The sequence below is a fragment of the Canis lupus genome, chromosome 27, assembly GCF_048164855.1.
Source record: "Canis lupus baileyi chromosome 27, mCanLup2.hap1, whole genome shotgun sequence".
Classification (NCBI taxonomy): Eukaryota; Metazoa; Chordata; class Mammalia; order Carnivora; family Canidae; genus Canis; species Canis lupus.
The window spans coordinates 23,494,114-23,509,469 of NC_132864.1; the positions used below are offsets into that span (position 1 = coordinate 23,494,114).

At 44.4% G+C, this 15,356-nt stretch overlaps 1 protein-coding gene across 14 annotated transcripts in view; it reads right to left on the reverse strand.

Annotated features, from left to right (window-relative positions):
• Positions 1-570: 570 nt before the first annotated feature.
• The window catches only part of LOC140619454 (uncharacterized), a 29,732-nt gene continuing 14,946 nt past the window's right edge, over positions 571-15,356 (reverse strand). For 9 of the 14 annotated variants that reach the window (XM_072802856.1, XM_072802846.1, XM_072802849.1 and 6 more), the window contains 4 exons: positions 15,152-15,280; positions 12,704-12,883; positions 7,600-8,034; positions 571-4,203 (listed from right to left, as the gene is read on the reverse strand). In XM_072802856.1, coding sequence (XP_072658957.1) covers positions 12,717-12,883; positions 15,152-15,280 — 296 coding nt within the window. In that variant the 3' untranslated portion in view covers positions 571-4,203; positions 7,600-8,034; positions 12,704-12,716. Of the gene's footprint in view, positions 4,547-7,525; positions 8,035-12,703; positions 12,884-15,151; positions 15,281-15,356 lie in introns of all 14 variants that reach the window. The other 5 variants (XM_072802844.1, XM_072802843.1, XM_072802845.1 and 2 more) reach the window with 5 other exon arrangements.

Consider the following 15,356-nt stretch of genomic DNA (forward strand, 5'->3'; position numbering starts at 1 on the left):
TCACAGGTGTAGTGAACTAAACAAAAACCCAAACCAGAAAACGGGTCTTCCAGGTGGAGACCCATGGACATGTTTTCACAAGCAAAGGGGTAGCATTCAGGTAAGGAGTTTGTGTCCAGAGAGATAGAGGGAAGTAGAGATACATGGACGCCAGGGCTCAGTGAGTTCAGCAACTCAAAAACTGGGATCCACTTCTGGGTTGGCAAGGTCCCTGCTCAGCATGTCTGGGGTGTGGGGCCCCACACTAAACCAGTACCTACCTAGGCTCTAGCCTGCATCAGGAAGGAAAAGTGTGAGCTCCTGAAGAGGATGAGGTGTGCCCCTATCTGACTATGACCAGCCCATGTGTATGGGGTCCTCTCCTCTGCTTAGAAGCAGCCCCTGCTGGGATTCCTCTAGGACCCGAGTGCAGACCTTCCTGTCTGAGTGATGCCAGGACCTCTTGTAGTGCCTGCCTCATGGATAGGAGCCCAGAGACCAACGGAAATGAAGTCCGGTCAGGCCAGCAAATTCCACTGCAGAAGCCCCTAGGGCAGGGAGGTCACAGCTTCCTCATTTTTGGATCCTAGACCTGAGCTATCCAAAGAGGCAGCCGATAGCCAGACATGCCTGCATATGTTGAAATTCCTTCCAGTCAATGACGTTACACATTCCATCCCTCATCATACCAACCACAGTGCCAGAGCCCAGTAGAGCATGTTGAAAACACAGATCATTTCCATCATCATGAATGGCTCTCCTGGGCAGCTGCTCTGAGTCTGGCATAGTGGCTGCACATGGACCCCATCTAACCTAGCGGGTGTCCACCACCCATCACAGGTGGGTCCAGGTGGATCCGTGTCCACGTGAGAGCTATCATGATCTTGTGGAAATGGGGAAATGCCAGGTGAAGGGGCATCCTCTCTCTCTCAAGGAAGGTTTGCCACTGTGGTCAATGTCTTGGTGAAGGGTTCTAACTCCCAAGAGCCCAGGGAAGGTCTGAGGATCCCAAGGAAGAGCAGGTGTTGACAGGTGTTCCAAAGTGGCCTCAGTTGGAATAGCAGGAACACGGGGCCTCACTGTCTAATCACCTCATCCTCGTGTTTGTATCTCTAAAGATTGGGCGGTGGAGAATATTGAGGATGAAATTCCTGAAGAGGAAGAAACCTCAGGTCCGGAAGCACAATGAGGCGGGAATCAACAGGAGGGGGTCCCTGGTGCAGTTGGAGTATACCTGCTACTTTGTAGACTGAGTGGGCGGGATGAAATAAAGACGACGATGTATAGGAATGCGATTGTTTTGTTTTTCATTTACTTGTTTACTTATTTGAGAGAGGAAGAGGAGAATGGGAAGGGCAGAGGGAGAGGGATATTCAGACCCCGCACTGAACAGGGAGCCTGATACAGGCCTGATCCCAGGGTCCTGGTAATGATCCAAGCTGCAGTCAGACACTTAACCTACTGAGCCACGAAGGTGCTCTTCTCTGGTCTATTCCATCATAAACAGTAGGGTATTTGGATAAAATAGTAAGAAGAATTCTGCCCTGGGATTGGATTGTGCAGTTGGTCATATTCTTCTTTTTATTTGATGGTCATTCTCTGCAGACCAGCTCTGACTCCCTTTGTCAGTGGCAAGCATCAAAGCCCTTGTTGATGTTTGGTTAGCACCTCTTGGGAATAGAGCAGGAGACCTTTTGGTTCGGGTTATTGCCTTTGGTCTTGGATGGAGCCAATCTCTTGATACACAGCTGTGCCACGCCCATCTGAACTTGCACACAGACTACTTCCGTGGGAGCCAGTCGCTGGTACAGCCGGGGCCCCACTCCCTCTGCACCTACAGGTCACACAGTAGCAATGCTGGGCTACCCTCAGTTCTGCCCAGAGGGTGGAAGTGCACTCTAGGGATGGGCATCCCTGAAATGGTCCCTCTCAGCACCTCCTCCCGGGTCCAGCAGAAGTGAGGTGGGAGGGGTGCCGGGAGCACAGTTCCCTCCTCCCCTCCTTGCACAATCCTCAGTCCTGGGACAAGAATAAAATCTGTACTTGCCTCTGTGTGAGAAGGGATCGAGTGCAGCCAGCCAAGGCCTTCACTGGTGCAGGGAATCTAGAGGAATCTGTGAAAGCTGCTGGGCTGCCGGCACACGCTTGCGCTCAAGGTCCTGCAGAACTAGTCTCCTGGTCTGACCAGGCCCAGGACACAGGCCCTAGGCAGGGAGGCGAGCATTTCTGCTCCTGTCTGATCTCACTGCTATAGCCACACAGTGCTGGGCCTGCTCCCCACGTCAAGGGTTGGCCCAGCCTAGGACATTCCCTCATGCCTGCCTGGAGCCCATGGCCCAGTCCTTCCAGGGATCAGGGCAGATGCTGGCTCAAGCTGGTATTGAGGAGGCCTCACCTGCTGTACAAACCCCATCAGCCCACTTTTAAGCTAAGGGAAATTGGGCAACATAGTTTACCTCTAGCATCACATTCATCTCCTCTATGGGCTACGACATGTATGGGCTGTTCCAAAAATTCAGTGTGTCCCAGATTTAGGAGTCTCATGGTTTGTCTCCCTCTCTAATTTTTCCCACTCAATCCCCCTCCTTTCCCTCATTATCTTGTTCCTATTTCTTATATTCCAGGAGGAGACCACTTGCTGGCATGAGCACTGGTTGTTACATTATATGTTGGCAAACTGAACTTACCTAAGCATAAATAAAAATGTTTAAAAAAGAATAAAGGTTAAGTTTGTCTCAAGTACCTAGGATCACCCCACGCACAAAGCAGTCACATTATAAGCCCAGTGGGATATCACTCTCAGGGCCACATGCAACCCCAAACCATAGGCCCCCAGGCCCATTGCACCTACTCCAGCATTGCCTGGATTGGCTCTTTGATCAACTGATTAAGGAGGGGAGCCCTAGGCTCTGAGACTGTGGTCTCCTTGTTGCCCTCAAAAGCCATACAAAATTTGGAAGGACAGAAAAGCAGGACACCTCATTTACCCAGAAAAACACCCCTTTTGAGGTTCTTATGTTCCTGAGGTTCCAAGCATCTCCCTGTGTCATTTCACTCCATTCGGTAGAAGGTTCTTGCTCATCATTTAATATCCAAGTTACCTACTGAGGGGAACTGGGTGGCTCATTCAGGGAAGCATCTGACTCTTGATTTCAGCTCAGCACATTCTCTCAGGAGCCTGAGATCCAGCCCCTCGTGGGATTCCTCACTGGGCATGAAACCTTCCTAGGATTCTCTGCCTCCCTCTTCCTCAGCCCATTCATATCCAAATTGGCCTTCCCTCAATCAAACTATATTAAAAATAATAAACATGAACTGCAATAAAAAATTTTTTAATGAAAATAAATCAGGCTCAATGACTGATTCTTCCAGTTGTTTACCACCTGCTTGTCTGCCGACTTTGTCTTGTTTTCATTTTCATTCACCTTTTGCCTTCATTCTTTAAAGCTATCTTTCCTGAACATAACATCCTAGGCTCAGAGGTGTTTTCCTTCTATACTTTGTGTCACCATTGCAGTGTCTTCTGACCTCTGTTTTCTGAGAAGTCACGGGCCTTGGAATTCGTATTCTGTTAGGTTGAACGTGTCCTTTTCCTCTACTTTCAAGGTTTTTCTTCCTCTTTGCCAGCAGATTGGTTACAATGTGTCAGGAGGAGGGTTTTCAGAGCTTTGTAGATCTGAGTCACATATTTGTGAAATTTTCAGCCATTTTGCCCCCATACCTTCTTCTACACCAACTGTTTTTTTTTTTTTTATTTATTTATGATAGTCACACAGAGAGAGAGAGAGAGAGGCAGTGACATAGGCAGAGGGAGAAGCAGGCTCCATGCACCGGGAGCCCGACGCGGGATTCGATCCCGGGTCTCCAGGATCGCGCCCTGGGCCAAAGGCAGGCGCTAAACCGCTGCGCCACCCAGGGATCCCCACCAACTGCTTTCCTACAGGAACTCCATGCTGTGGAACTTAGCACTTTTGATGTATCCTAGGCATGCATGTTTAAGTTCCTATCAATTTTTGTTCAGTCTTTTCGCACTCCTCTCATGATAGTACGATTTCTCTTGTTCTGTTTACACGTCCACTGTCTACTTTGTTTCTTCATCAGATTGCTGAGCCTATCCAGTGAATTTTCATCCTGGATAGTGCGTGTCAAGTTTCAAAATTTCCACTTGGTCTTCTGACAGCAAGATGTCCACAGCTCTTTCTATGGTAACGAGTTTTCCAGTGTCTACAATCAAAAACCTTAGGTGAAAAATGTTTATGGATCTCTGTGGATACAAAACTGGACCAAACTACTTCACGCTTGAGGAAAAACCAAAATACAACCAGCAAAGGAGTCGATTGAAAGTAACCAGGAAATTCATTCCTTTAGTTGATTCAAGAAAACTTATTCCAGGGGCACAGGTTTGGTTCATTCAGGTATGTGACTGCCTCCTGGTTTCATCTCAGAGTTCATACCTCAGGTCATCAGATTATCCTAGGTTGGACTCCATGCTTAGGATGGAGCCTGCTTAGTATTCTCTCTCCCTTTTCCTCTACTGCTCTCCCCCTTACACTTTCTCTTTTGCTTTCTTTACAAAAAAAAAAAAAAAAGAATCATTCTTTTACTGTGCTCAGGATACCATACTAAACACAAAAATACAAATCTATATTATTTACATTTTATATGTGAAATTCATAATTTAAATGGTCAGTCAGTAGTTTATGCCAAAATAGTAAAACTGCTTTTACCACTCAAATTTGGTCAAATTAAAAGGTAGGGGTTGTGAAGCTAACATTTGGACACTAGTCTTCGTACAGTATTAACAACATAAAATCACTGATTATGTTTTAATAAGGAGACCTTATTATTGAGATTAGGATTAGACTGGTGTCATAAGGCAGCATATAATATAAAAATTTCCATATCACCCTATCCCTTGGCACATATTTTCCACGATCATACATGCCTGCATTAGTGTGGAATTTTTATCACAAAGAACAAACCAGTGTAGAGACATTATTATCAATGAAGTTGACCACATATATTAAGGACTGCTCTGTGTTATGCATCTGACTGTTTTGACAAATACATAATATTATGTATCCAAGGACCCTGGGATCATGATATGAGCCCAAAGTAGATGCCCAACTAAAGGAATGAGCCTTGTGCCCACATTACTACTGTTTTTTTAAATTGAAATCGAGATGGTACACAAGGTTACATTAGTCTCAGGTGTACCACATATGGATTCGATACTTGTATAGGGTAATACTGTGCTCATCACAAGTGTAGATACCATGTGTCCCCATAGAGCACTATTACAATTCCACTGATCATATTCCCTATGCTGTACGTTTGATCTCCGTGATTTTTTTAATGCATAATGAGAAACCTGTCCCTCCTACTCTGCTTCACAGCTATGGCTATTGGTAAATGGTATACTTTGAGTATTTAAACCTCTCCCGGATGGAATATTTTCACCAAACTGATTACCGGTGCACCTGGGTGGCTCAGTGGTTGAGCGTCTGCCTTTGGCTCAGGTTATAGTCCCATGGGCCTGGGATCGAGTTCTGCATCGGGTTCCCCACAGGGAGCCTGATTCACCCTCTGCCTATGTCTCTGCCTCTATGTCTCTCATGAATACATAAACCTTAAAAAAAAAAACCTGTTAGTGAATAAATAAAATAGAGCACTAGACTAAATAGAACAAAAGAGAATAATTGTCTAGCATTGAATCAAACCTACCAAGAAAAGGGGTAAAATCAGGTTGAAAAACTTACAAAAGAGAGGACAGCATATGTGGACCTACAGAGACAGAAATGATTTTGCCAGATGTCCAGAAGGTGGGAGTTTTTAGTTGGGTTTCACAACAAGCTGCATGAGCGATGGGAAGTCATCATTGGAATCTATGTGCAGATCAGTTCTATTTGTGCCCTGATTATGTCAGGCTACTTGAAGTTGCTGTTGACTTTCTGGGGAAGATTTTATTTATTTCAGAGAGAGAGAGAGAGAGAGAGAGCATAAGCAAGGGAGAAAGGCAGAGGGAAAGGGAGAAGCACATTCTGGGCTGAACAAGGCCCCAAGGAGGGGATGGATTGCAGGACACTGGGGCCTTGGCCTGAGCTGAAGGTTTTCCTCATCCACCAAGGAGGATGGACCCCAGACCCTCATATGATACTTATTGATCACTCACTACAATAGTCTTGCCCTGTATACATATAAACAGTGATCGCTCAGTAATTCCTGAGCACCACATCCAATGAATGCATTGACAGTTATTTTGTGTCCTCCTAAATCTTGCCAAGTGTGTGGTGCAGGAGTTTTTCCACAAAAAAGTCAGTGAATGAGTTTCCAACTTCTTCTATGGAATGCTCACCCATTTTCCTGAATTAGAAATGGTCCTTTTTTCCTCTTTTTGGAGCGAATTCAGATATGACAAGGAACAGTGTATTTTTTAGGAGTAAGGACCATTTTCGTGGGGTTTGGAGGGGATGTTTTAAACTGTGTAGTAAGGGACCTTTCTCTCACATGCAGTTTTTCCTCAAGAATTTCGTGTGGCTCCTTCAGTGAAGGAGAGATCCATCCCCCAGGAATAGCTCCTGCTTTTTCATGGGTGCAACCTGTGCTTCCTTTGGAGGCCTATCGTTTTACTATTGTTGCTCATGTGGTGTTGAATACTCACTAGGAGAACCAATGACAAAGGACACACATGACCTGACCCTCATGGTTTACTCTTTTGTGTAAGTGCAGACATCTCAGAAACCAGCGAAAGTGGTACGTATTCTGGAACCACTCTCTTGCAGAAAAAAAAAAAAAATCTAAATAGTACGGCAGATGCAGCAACCTGCTGTTCTCTTCTGGACAGCCACCCGGTTCCATGTTCCTGAGGCTTGGGGGTGTGAGATAGGCAGCTTTCCCAGGTGAGAAAACATGCCTACATTTCTACAATACTAGGAGCCGGTGTGTTCACTGTTTGGTATGGTTGTGAGTGCATGACTCTTAGGGTGGAGTGACTTGTTTAAACCTATGAGTGTGACAGAGTTGTGTGTGCATGTGTGTGACACAGAGAGAGAATTGAGAGAGAGAGAGAGAGAGAGAGAGAGAGAGAATGAGAGACAGCTATGGACACAGAAATACAGAGAAAGGGAGAAGGAGAGAGAAAGAATAAGAGAGTTTTCCCCCAACATTGTCCCACTGACACTGCACCATGGCTTCTCTCATCATTCTCCAAAATAAACTCCTAACACACCATATTTTCCAGCCCTAACCCCGTGAATGGCCCAACAGCGGTAGCTCAGCCCATGCTTAGTTACCAAATGCCACCATGTTCACTAGCCTTCATTCATACTGATCAACAGTCCCCAAATTAGCCTTTTATTTTCTTCAAGAAATTATTTATGTATTTGAGAGAGAGAGGGCAGAAGAGGCAAGAGGGGCAGAGGGAGAGAAAGAAACACACCCTTTGCTGAGCAGGGAGCCCCACATCAGGCTCCATTTCAGGTCCCAGACACCGTGACCTGAACCAAAGGCAGACTCTTAGCTGACTGAACAACTCAGGCACCACTACCTGAATTATTCTTGAGCAGCATGACCAATGTGCTGACGGGTACTCTGTGTCCTTCTAGAAGCACTTTATAATACCTTCATCATGAGAGTATTCCAGAACATCAGAGGAGAAGTGCAAGTTAATGCTGTCAAGGTGAGCTCAGTATCTTTGAGGAACGAATGTTGCTTTCTCGGTTGCTTTCCACACAAATTCTGATGAACATCAGACAGCGTCCATTTGGGATGAAATACATAATCTTCCTGGTGGCAAGGGTGCTGAGTGCTTGCCTCTTGCCATGCATTAGCTTATCTGAGAGGATGTTTACCATTGGCGACACCAAAGCTGCTTATAAAGACAGTGATGGGGTACTTTCCCTCATCAACGGTGTCTCCTGCTTGGCTGGGGAATGTTGTAGTCACCATCCTGAATGGACTGGAGAGACACATCCTTCAGGACAAACAACTTCCTCCAGGTATCCTTTCACTTCCTTTGGGCACCATGGTCTCAAACATGATGTTCCATCTGGTTTCCTAAAGTCATTCAGAGCAATAAAGATCAGTTTTTACTAGGTAATAACATCTATTGAATAAAAACTATAGAAGTTTTATTTTTGCTAAAGTTGAGCAATAGAGTAACGTCCAAATATTAGCTTTACTCTAAGAATCATTAACCATAATCACATTTGAGTTGTAGGGTGCCAGTAGTATCAGTCACTTAATTGTACGCCCTGGGGTCAGGACCTAATCCCATGGTTGGGGTTCAGCTACATGTTGGCGTCCCTCCACATGGGGAGCCTACTCCTCCTCCTAACCCTCACCCCGCTCATGTTTTCTCCCTCTATCCCTTTCTCTTTCTCTCCCTCTTTAATAAATTGATTAGTTAATTAACTAATTAAATCTTGAAAAATTAACTGAACTTGATTGGAAAATGCATTTTTACTATTCTGGCCATCAAATGATGTCTCACCTTCTAAATTGAAATATTCACACAGAAAACAGTAGGAATATGGCTTAGAACTTTTGACCTATGAATGGGACACAAGCAAACTAGAATAATGATTTTTTTTTTTTTTTTACGCATAGGGATATCCTGAAAATGCACTACCATAAAGAAAGGCAGGACCAGGGATCCCTGGGTGGCGCAGTGGTTTGGCGCCTGCCTTTGGCCCAGGGCGCGATCCTGGATATCCGGGATCGAATCCCACGTCGGGCTCCCGGTGCATGGAGCCTGCTTCTCCCTCTGCCTCTCTCTCTCTCTCTCTCTCTGTGTGACTATCCTAAATAAATAAAAATTTAAAAAAAAATTTAAAAAAAAAAAAAGAAAGGCAGGACCATAATAGAGTCATGCAAAATGAAATAAATATAAAGGAAACTAATTAAATAATCAGGTAATTACAAGTTCCAGACAGACAGGGAAATGACTTTCCATTTCATTCATGAGTTGAAAACGATGCTGCTGGAATAGTAACTCCTCTCCTGCTGTCAGTGGAGCTAAACCCAAAATTGCAGAACTCACTCATAAACATACATGGAAATGGAAAGGGAGCCCTTACAGGGACCACAACACACTGGTAGATCATGTGCAAATGGCTTTTTTTTTTTAAAGATTTGTTTATTTATGATAGACTGAGAGAGAGAGAGAGAGAGAGAGAGAGGCAGAGACACAGGAGGAGGGAGAAGCAAGCTCCATGCCGGGAGCCCAACGTGGGACTCGATCCTGGGACTCCAGGATCATGCCCTGGGCCAAACGCAGGCGCCAAACAGCTGAGCCACCCAGGGATCCGCAGAAAGGGCTTTAAAACAAAATGGAGACAACAGGGGGAAGAAGGCCGGAGAGTAGAGTCCTCAACTCACCCGATCCGCCAACTCACCTAGATAAATTTCCAGTCATCCTGGACACCTACCAATGCGAGCTGAGAGTTAAAGAGAAGGGTTTTCCCTTCTAACAAGGTAGAAGGTGGATACAAAGAAAGAAAGAGGCGGGTGGGGGGGGAGCGGCCTCTAACAAGACAAGACAGGAAGGGGGAGAGCTCGGGATAGCACTGGAGCCGCAGCCGGCGGGGCCTCGGGCAGAAGCGGGGGGGGCAGGCGGGGCGCTGCGCCTGCTGCCTTCGGGCGCCCACTGCGGCCCCGGGAGGGCGATGCCAGCAGCAAAGGCCCCGGAGCCCAGGGTGCAGGGGACACGGCCGCAGTCCTGCCTGCCCCCAGGGCAGGTGGAGGCTTCATGACTGCAGAATTAAGATCTCATCAGGCTGAAGTTAAAAATCAATTAAATGAGGTGCAATCCAAATTGGGGGTCCTAATGGCAAGGCATAAGGTGCTGGAAGAAAGAATGAGCAACACTAAGACTCCTTGATGGCAAGGAAGGAAGCTGAGGAAAACAGAGAAAAACAATGAAAGGACCACGAGGAAAGGTTAAGGGAAATACATGACAGCTTCAGAAGGTAGAATTACGTATCACTGGGGTTCCAGAGAGCACCCAGAAGGACAGAGGGCCAGAAAGCATATTTGTTTTTTTTATTTTTATTTTTATTTTTATTTTTATTTTTATTTTTATTTTTTTTTCAGAAAGCATATTTGAACAAATCCAAGCTGAGAACTTCCCTAATTTGAGGAGGGGAACAGGTATTCAGACCCAGGAGATAGAGTAGTCCTCCTCCCAAATCAATAACAACTGTTCAATACCTCGACACTTAATAGTGAAACTTGCAAATTCCATAGAAAAAGAGAAAATCCGTAAAGTAGTTAGAGACAGCAGATTCTTAATGAATATGGGGAGAATTATTACATTAATAGCAGACCTCTCCTCAGAGACCTGGGAGGCCAGAAAGGGCTGGCGGGATTGATTCAGGGTCCTAGATGAGAAGAACATGCAGGCAAGAAAACTCTATCCAGCAAGGCTCTCGTTCAGAATAGAAGGAGAGATAAAGAGCTTCCAAGATAGGCAGAAACTGCAAGAATATGTGACCACCAAACCAGCTCTGCAAGAAATATTAAGGAGTATCATAGGAAAATTAACATGCTTCCAGAAAATTTGTTCAGGTTTAAGTGAGCAGTTGAGATAGAAATGATTTATATATGCTGTGATTTAGTCTATGGTTTTATTCCAAAATTAGTCACCATGCAGAGTCTGTTTTTATAGCGTATGCATAATGATTGTACTATATAGGAAGGATGACGTGGTGTTACATTATCCCTAATAGGAACAATGCTTTTAACTGTTAAAGAGTAATCTTGCTTTCCTCAGGAGGGGGGGAAAAAAACCAACTCTACAGAGCTCCAGACATTCTGTACAATCCCTTAGAGGATGGGGCTTCTGCACACACTTTTGGTCAAAGAAGAGACTAAGGGCACATCTTTTGAAAACATTCTAATGAAATGACTCATGCACCCATTCCACCTATAACTGTAATTTAACTCAAATACCAATAACTAGAGCTTGGCTCAGCAGGGATTCCTTAGAGCCAGGTATAAAGCCTTGTGAAGGAAGCCGGGGTATGCCACCCCAAAATATACATATATATATATTTTTGGGAAGAGGAATCCAGAAACAAATCTTAGTGTTAATGTCTTCCCATATATTTACCTTTCCAGTTTGCTGCCCTTGATAGCCTAAAACTGCTTTTCTTTAGGTTATCATTCTTTCTACAAACGTATTATTGTTCTTTGCTGAAGATGCTATAAAGCCCACAGTTTTAAGCTGCTGCTTTGAGTTCCTCCTTGTTTTTGATTTCTTCGGTGTGATGTGCACTGCAAACCTTTATAAATTTTTTCTTTTGATGATATCCTCTTGGTAATGAGTCCCCCCGGAAATCCTAAGATGGGTAGATATGGAGTTTAGCCTCCCGCCACATCAGAACTCATTCTAGTTGTATCCTCATGGAAGAATGCAGGCAAAAATGAACTATTTGCTTGGTCGGCAATAAGCCTGGGGCTGGCCATCCCAAGGATGCAGTTTCCTACATGAGATTGTGAACTTATCGCGTCAGCTACACTGGTGGATTTCTCCTAACATACTGAACACTGGAATCCTCAAATTAAAACTCCAAAAGATCCAAGGACTTTCTTTCATGCAGAAAAGGATTCTGCACATCAAGAGCCAGGCATGTGACACTAACAATAAGACTGAAGAAAAAGAAATTACAGAAACAATCCCATTTACAATTGCACCCAAAAGCATAATATACCAATGAATAAAACTAACCAAAGAGGTAAAGGATCTATAACCTAAAAATTAGAGAACACTTTGAAAGAAATTGAAGAAGGCACAAAGAGGTGGAAAAATATTCTGTGCTCCTGGGTTGGAAGAAGTAATATTGTGAAAATGTTGATGTTACCAGGGCAATATACACATTTCATGCGATCTCTACAAAAATACCACAGACTTTCTTCAGAGAGTTGGAACAAACCATCGTAAGATTTCTGTGGAAAGGGAAAAGACCCCGATTAACCAGGGAACTATTAAAAACTTGACAAACTTGATATGGTCTCATTCATTTGGGGAATATAAAAATTAGTGAAAGGGAATAGAGGGAATGGAGAAAATGAGGGAAACTATCAGTGAGGGTGACAAAACAAAAAGACACAGTGAACTCTGCGAACTGAACAAGGGGTAGTGGAAGGGGAGGTGGGCAGGCGGTTGGGGCGACCCGGTAATAGACACTGATGGGGCACTTGCCGGGATGAGCTCTGGGTGTTATGCTATATGCTGGCAAATTGAACTCCAATTAAAAAATGTAAAAACAGAGAACATTTTGCTAATATTTAACATGGACTAGCTTTTCCAAATGTTAGTTTCACAATCCCTTCCATTAAATCTGACCAAATTAGCGGTCTCAATGCAATTTCACTATTTTGGCCACAAACTAATGACTGACCTTTTAAATTAAGATGTGGACACATGAAACAAAGAATACAGCTTAGGAGGTTTGTCTTTACTATGGCACCCCGAGCAAAACTGACTAATGATTCTGTGTTGCGTGTGGAGAGAGCAAAAGAGCAAGTGCAAGGAGGAGAAGGGCAGAGGGAAAGAAAGAGAGTATACGAAGCAGGCTCCATGCTGAATATGGGTGAATCTGATGACCTTGAGGTCATGACCAGAGCTGAAAACCAGGAGGCAGAAACTTAGCTGACAGAAACACCCAGGTGCACCTAGGACAAGATTTCTTGAGGCGATTTAATGAATGAACTTTCATCTTACCTTCTGATATCTCCTATGGTTCTTGAAATTTTCTACGACAGAAGATGTTCAATAATTTCGATTGTTTTACAGGATAGGTGTCGAAAACTTGTCCACATGTTTCTCGTGTTGTTTCCACAACAGATCCAAGGACATTAATAGACATTGGTAGAGCAGTTGACAATTCGTTGTTAGAAGAGCCTAGAAATTTAAGGATTCAATCCCATTTACAATTGCACCCAAAAACATAAGCTACCTAGGAATAACCTAACCAAAGATGTAAAGGATTTCTACCCTAAACACCACAGAACGCTCCTGAAAGAAATTGAGGAAGGCATCAAGATGTGGAAAAATTTTCCGTGCTCATGAATTGGAAGAATTAATATTGTGAAAATGTAGATGATACCCAGGGAAATTTACATATTTCATTCAATCCCTATCAAAATACCATAGACTTTCTTCAGAGAGTTGGAACAAACCATCTTAAGATTACTGTGGAACCGGAAAAGACACCAAATAGCCCGGGGACTATTCAAAATGAAGACCACAGCTGGGGGCATCACAATGCCAGATTTCAGGTTGTACTACACAACCGTGGCCATCAAGACAGTGTGGTAGTGGCACAAAAACAGACACAAAGATCAACGGAACCGAATAGTGAATCCAGAAGTGGACCCTCAACTTTATGGTCAACTAATATTCGAGAAAGCAGGAAAGACTATCCCTGGAAAAAAGACAGTCTCCTCAATAAATGGTCCTGAAAACATTGGACATCCACATGCAGAAGAAGGAAACTAGATCATTCTCTGACACCACACACAAAGATAAACTCAAAAAGGATGAAAGATCTAAATGTGAGACAAGAATCCACCCAAATCCTAGAGGAGAACACAGGCAACACCCATTTTAAACTTGGCCACAGCAACATCTCGCAAGATACATCCGCGAAGGCAAAAGAAAAAAAAGCAACACGGAATTCTTGGGAATTCACCCAGATTGAAAGCTTCTGCACAGCAAAAGAAACAGTCCACAAAAGTAAAAGACAACCTACAGAACGGGAGAAGATCCTTGCAAACGACCGCTCAGACAAAGGACTAGTGTCCAAGATCTATAAAGAACATATTCAACTCAAGAGCAAAGGAACAAACAATCCAATCGTGAAACGGGCAAAAGACCCGAACAGAAATCTCACAGGGGAAGACAGAGACACGGCCAACAAGCACATGAGAACATGCCCCGCATCGCTGGTCATCAGGGAACTACAGATCCAAACCCCCATGAGATACCACCTCACACCAGTGGGAATGGGGAAAAGTCACAAGACAGGAAACCACAAATGTTGGAGAGGATGAGGACAAAGGGGAACCCTCTTGCACTGTAGGTGGGAATGTGAACTGGTGCAGCCACTCTGGAAACGTGTGTGGAGGTTCCTCAAAGAGTTAAAAACAGATCTTCCCTACGGCCCAGCCATTGCATTGCTGGGGATTCACCCCAAAGCTGCAGATGCGGTGAAATGCGGGGACACCTTCACTCCGCTGTTTATGGCAGCAACGTCCACAGTAGGCAAACTGTGGAAGGAGCTCGGGGTCCATCGAGAGATGAAGGGATAAAGAAGATGTGGTCCACGGCTACAACGGAATTATTCCTCAGCCATGAGCGACGACAAATACCCACCATTTCCTCCGACGTGGACGGACCTGGAGGGACTTACGCTGAGTGAAATAAGTCCATCGGTAAAGGACAAACTTGATATGGTCTCATTCATTTGGGGAATATAAAAACTGGTGAAAGGGAATAAAGGGAATGGAGAAAAGGAGGGAAAATATCAGTGAGGGTGACAAAACAGGAGACACACCAAAATCTGGGAATTGAACAAAGGGAAATGGAAAGGGAGGCGGGCGGGCCGTTGGGGCGACCGGGTGATGGGCACTGATGGGGGCACTTGGCAGGATGAGCATTGGGTGTTATGCTATATACTGGCAAATTGAACTCCAATAAAAAATGTAAAAACAGAAAACATTTTGCTACTATTTAACACAGACGAGTATGTCCAAATGTTAGCTTCACAACCCTGCCCATTAAATCTGACCAAATTAGAGTTCTCAATGCGATTTCACTATTTTGGCCACAAACTAACGACTGACCTTTTAAATTAAGATGTGGACACATGAAACAAAGAATACGGCTTACGAGGTTTGTCTTTACTATGGCACCCCGAGCAAAACTGACTAATGATTCTGTGTTGCGTGTGTGGAGAGAGCAAAAGAGCAAGTGTAAGGAGGAGAGGGGCAGAGGGAAAGGAAGAGAGAGTTCGAAGCAGGCTCCATGCTGAATATGGGTGAATCTGATGACCTTGAGGTCATGACCAGAGCTAAAAACCGGGAGGGAGAAACTTAGCTGACAGAAACACCCAGGTGCCTCTAGGACAAGATTTCTTGAGTCTATTTAATGAATCAATTTTCATGTTACCCTCTGGGCTCTGATCCGTTGGCTGAACTTTTCCATTATGGAAGATGGGAAAAATTTTTGTTCGTGTTGCAGGGCAGGTGTCCCCAGGTTGTCTGCTGCGTTCTGGTGGTGTTATTTTCACAGCAGATCCTGGGAAACAAATGGACATAGACAGAGCTGTTGAGTGACAGGTTGTTGTTAGAAGAGCCTCGAAAATTAAGGCGTC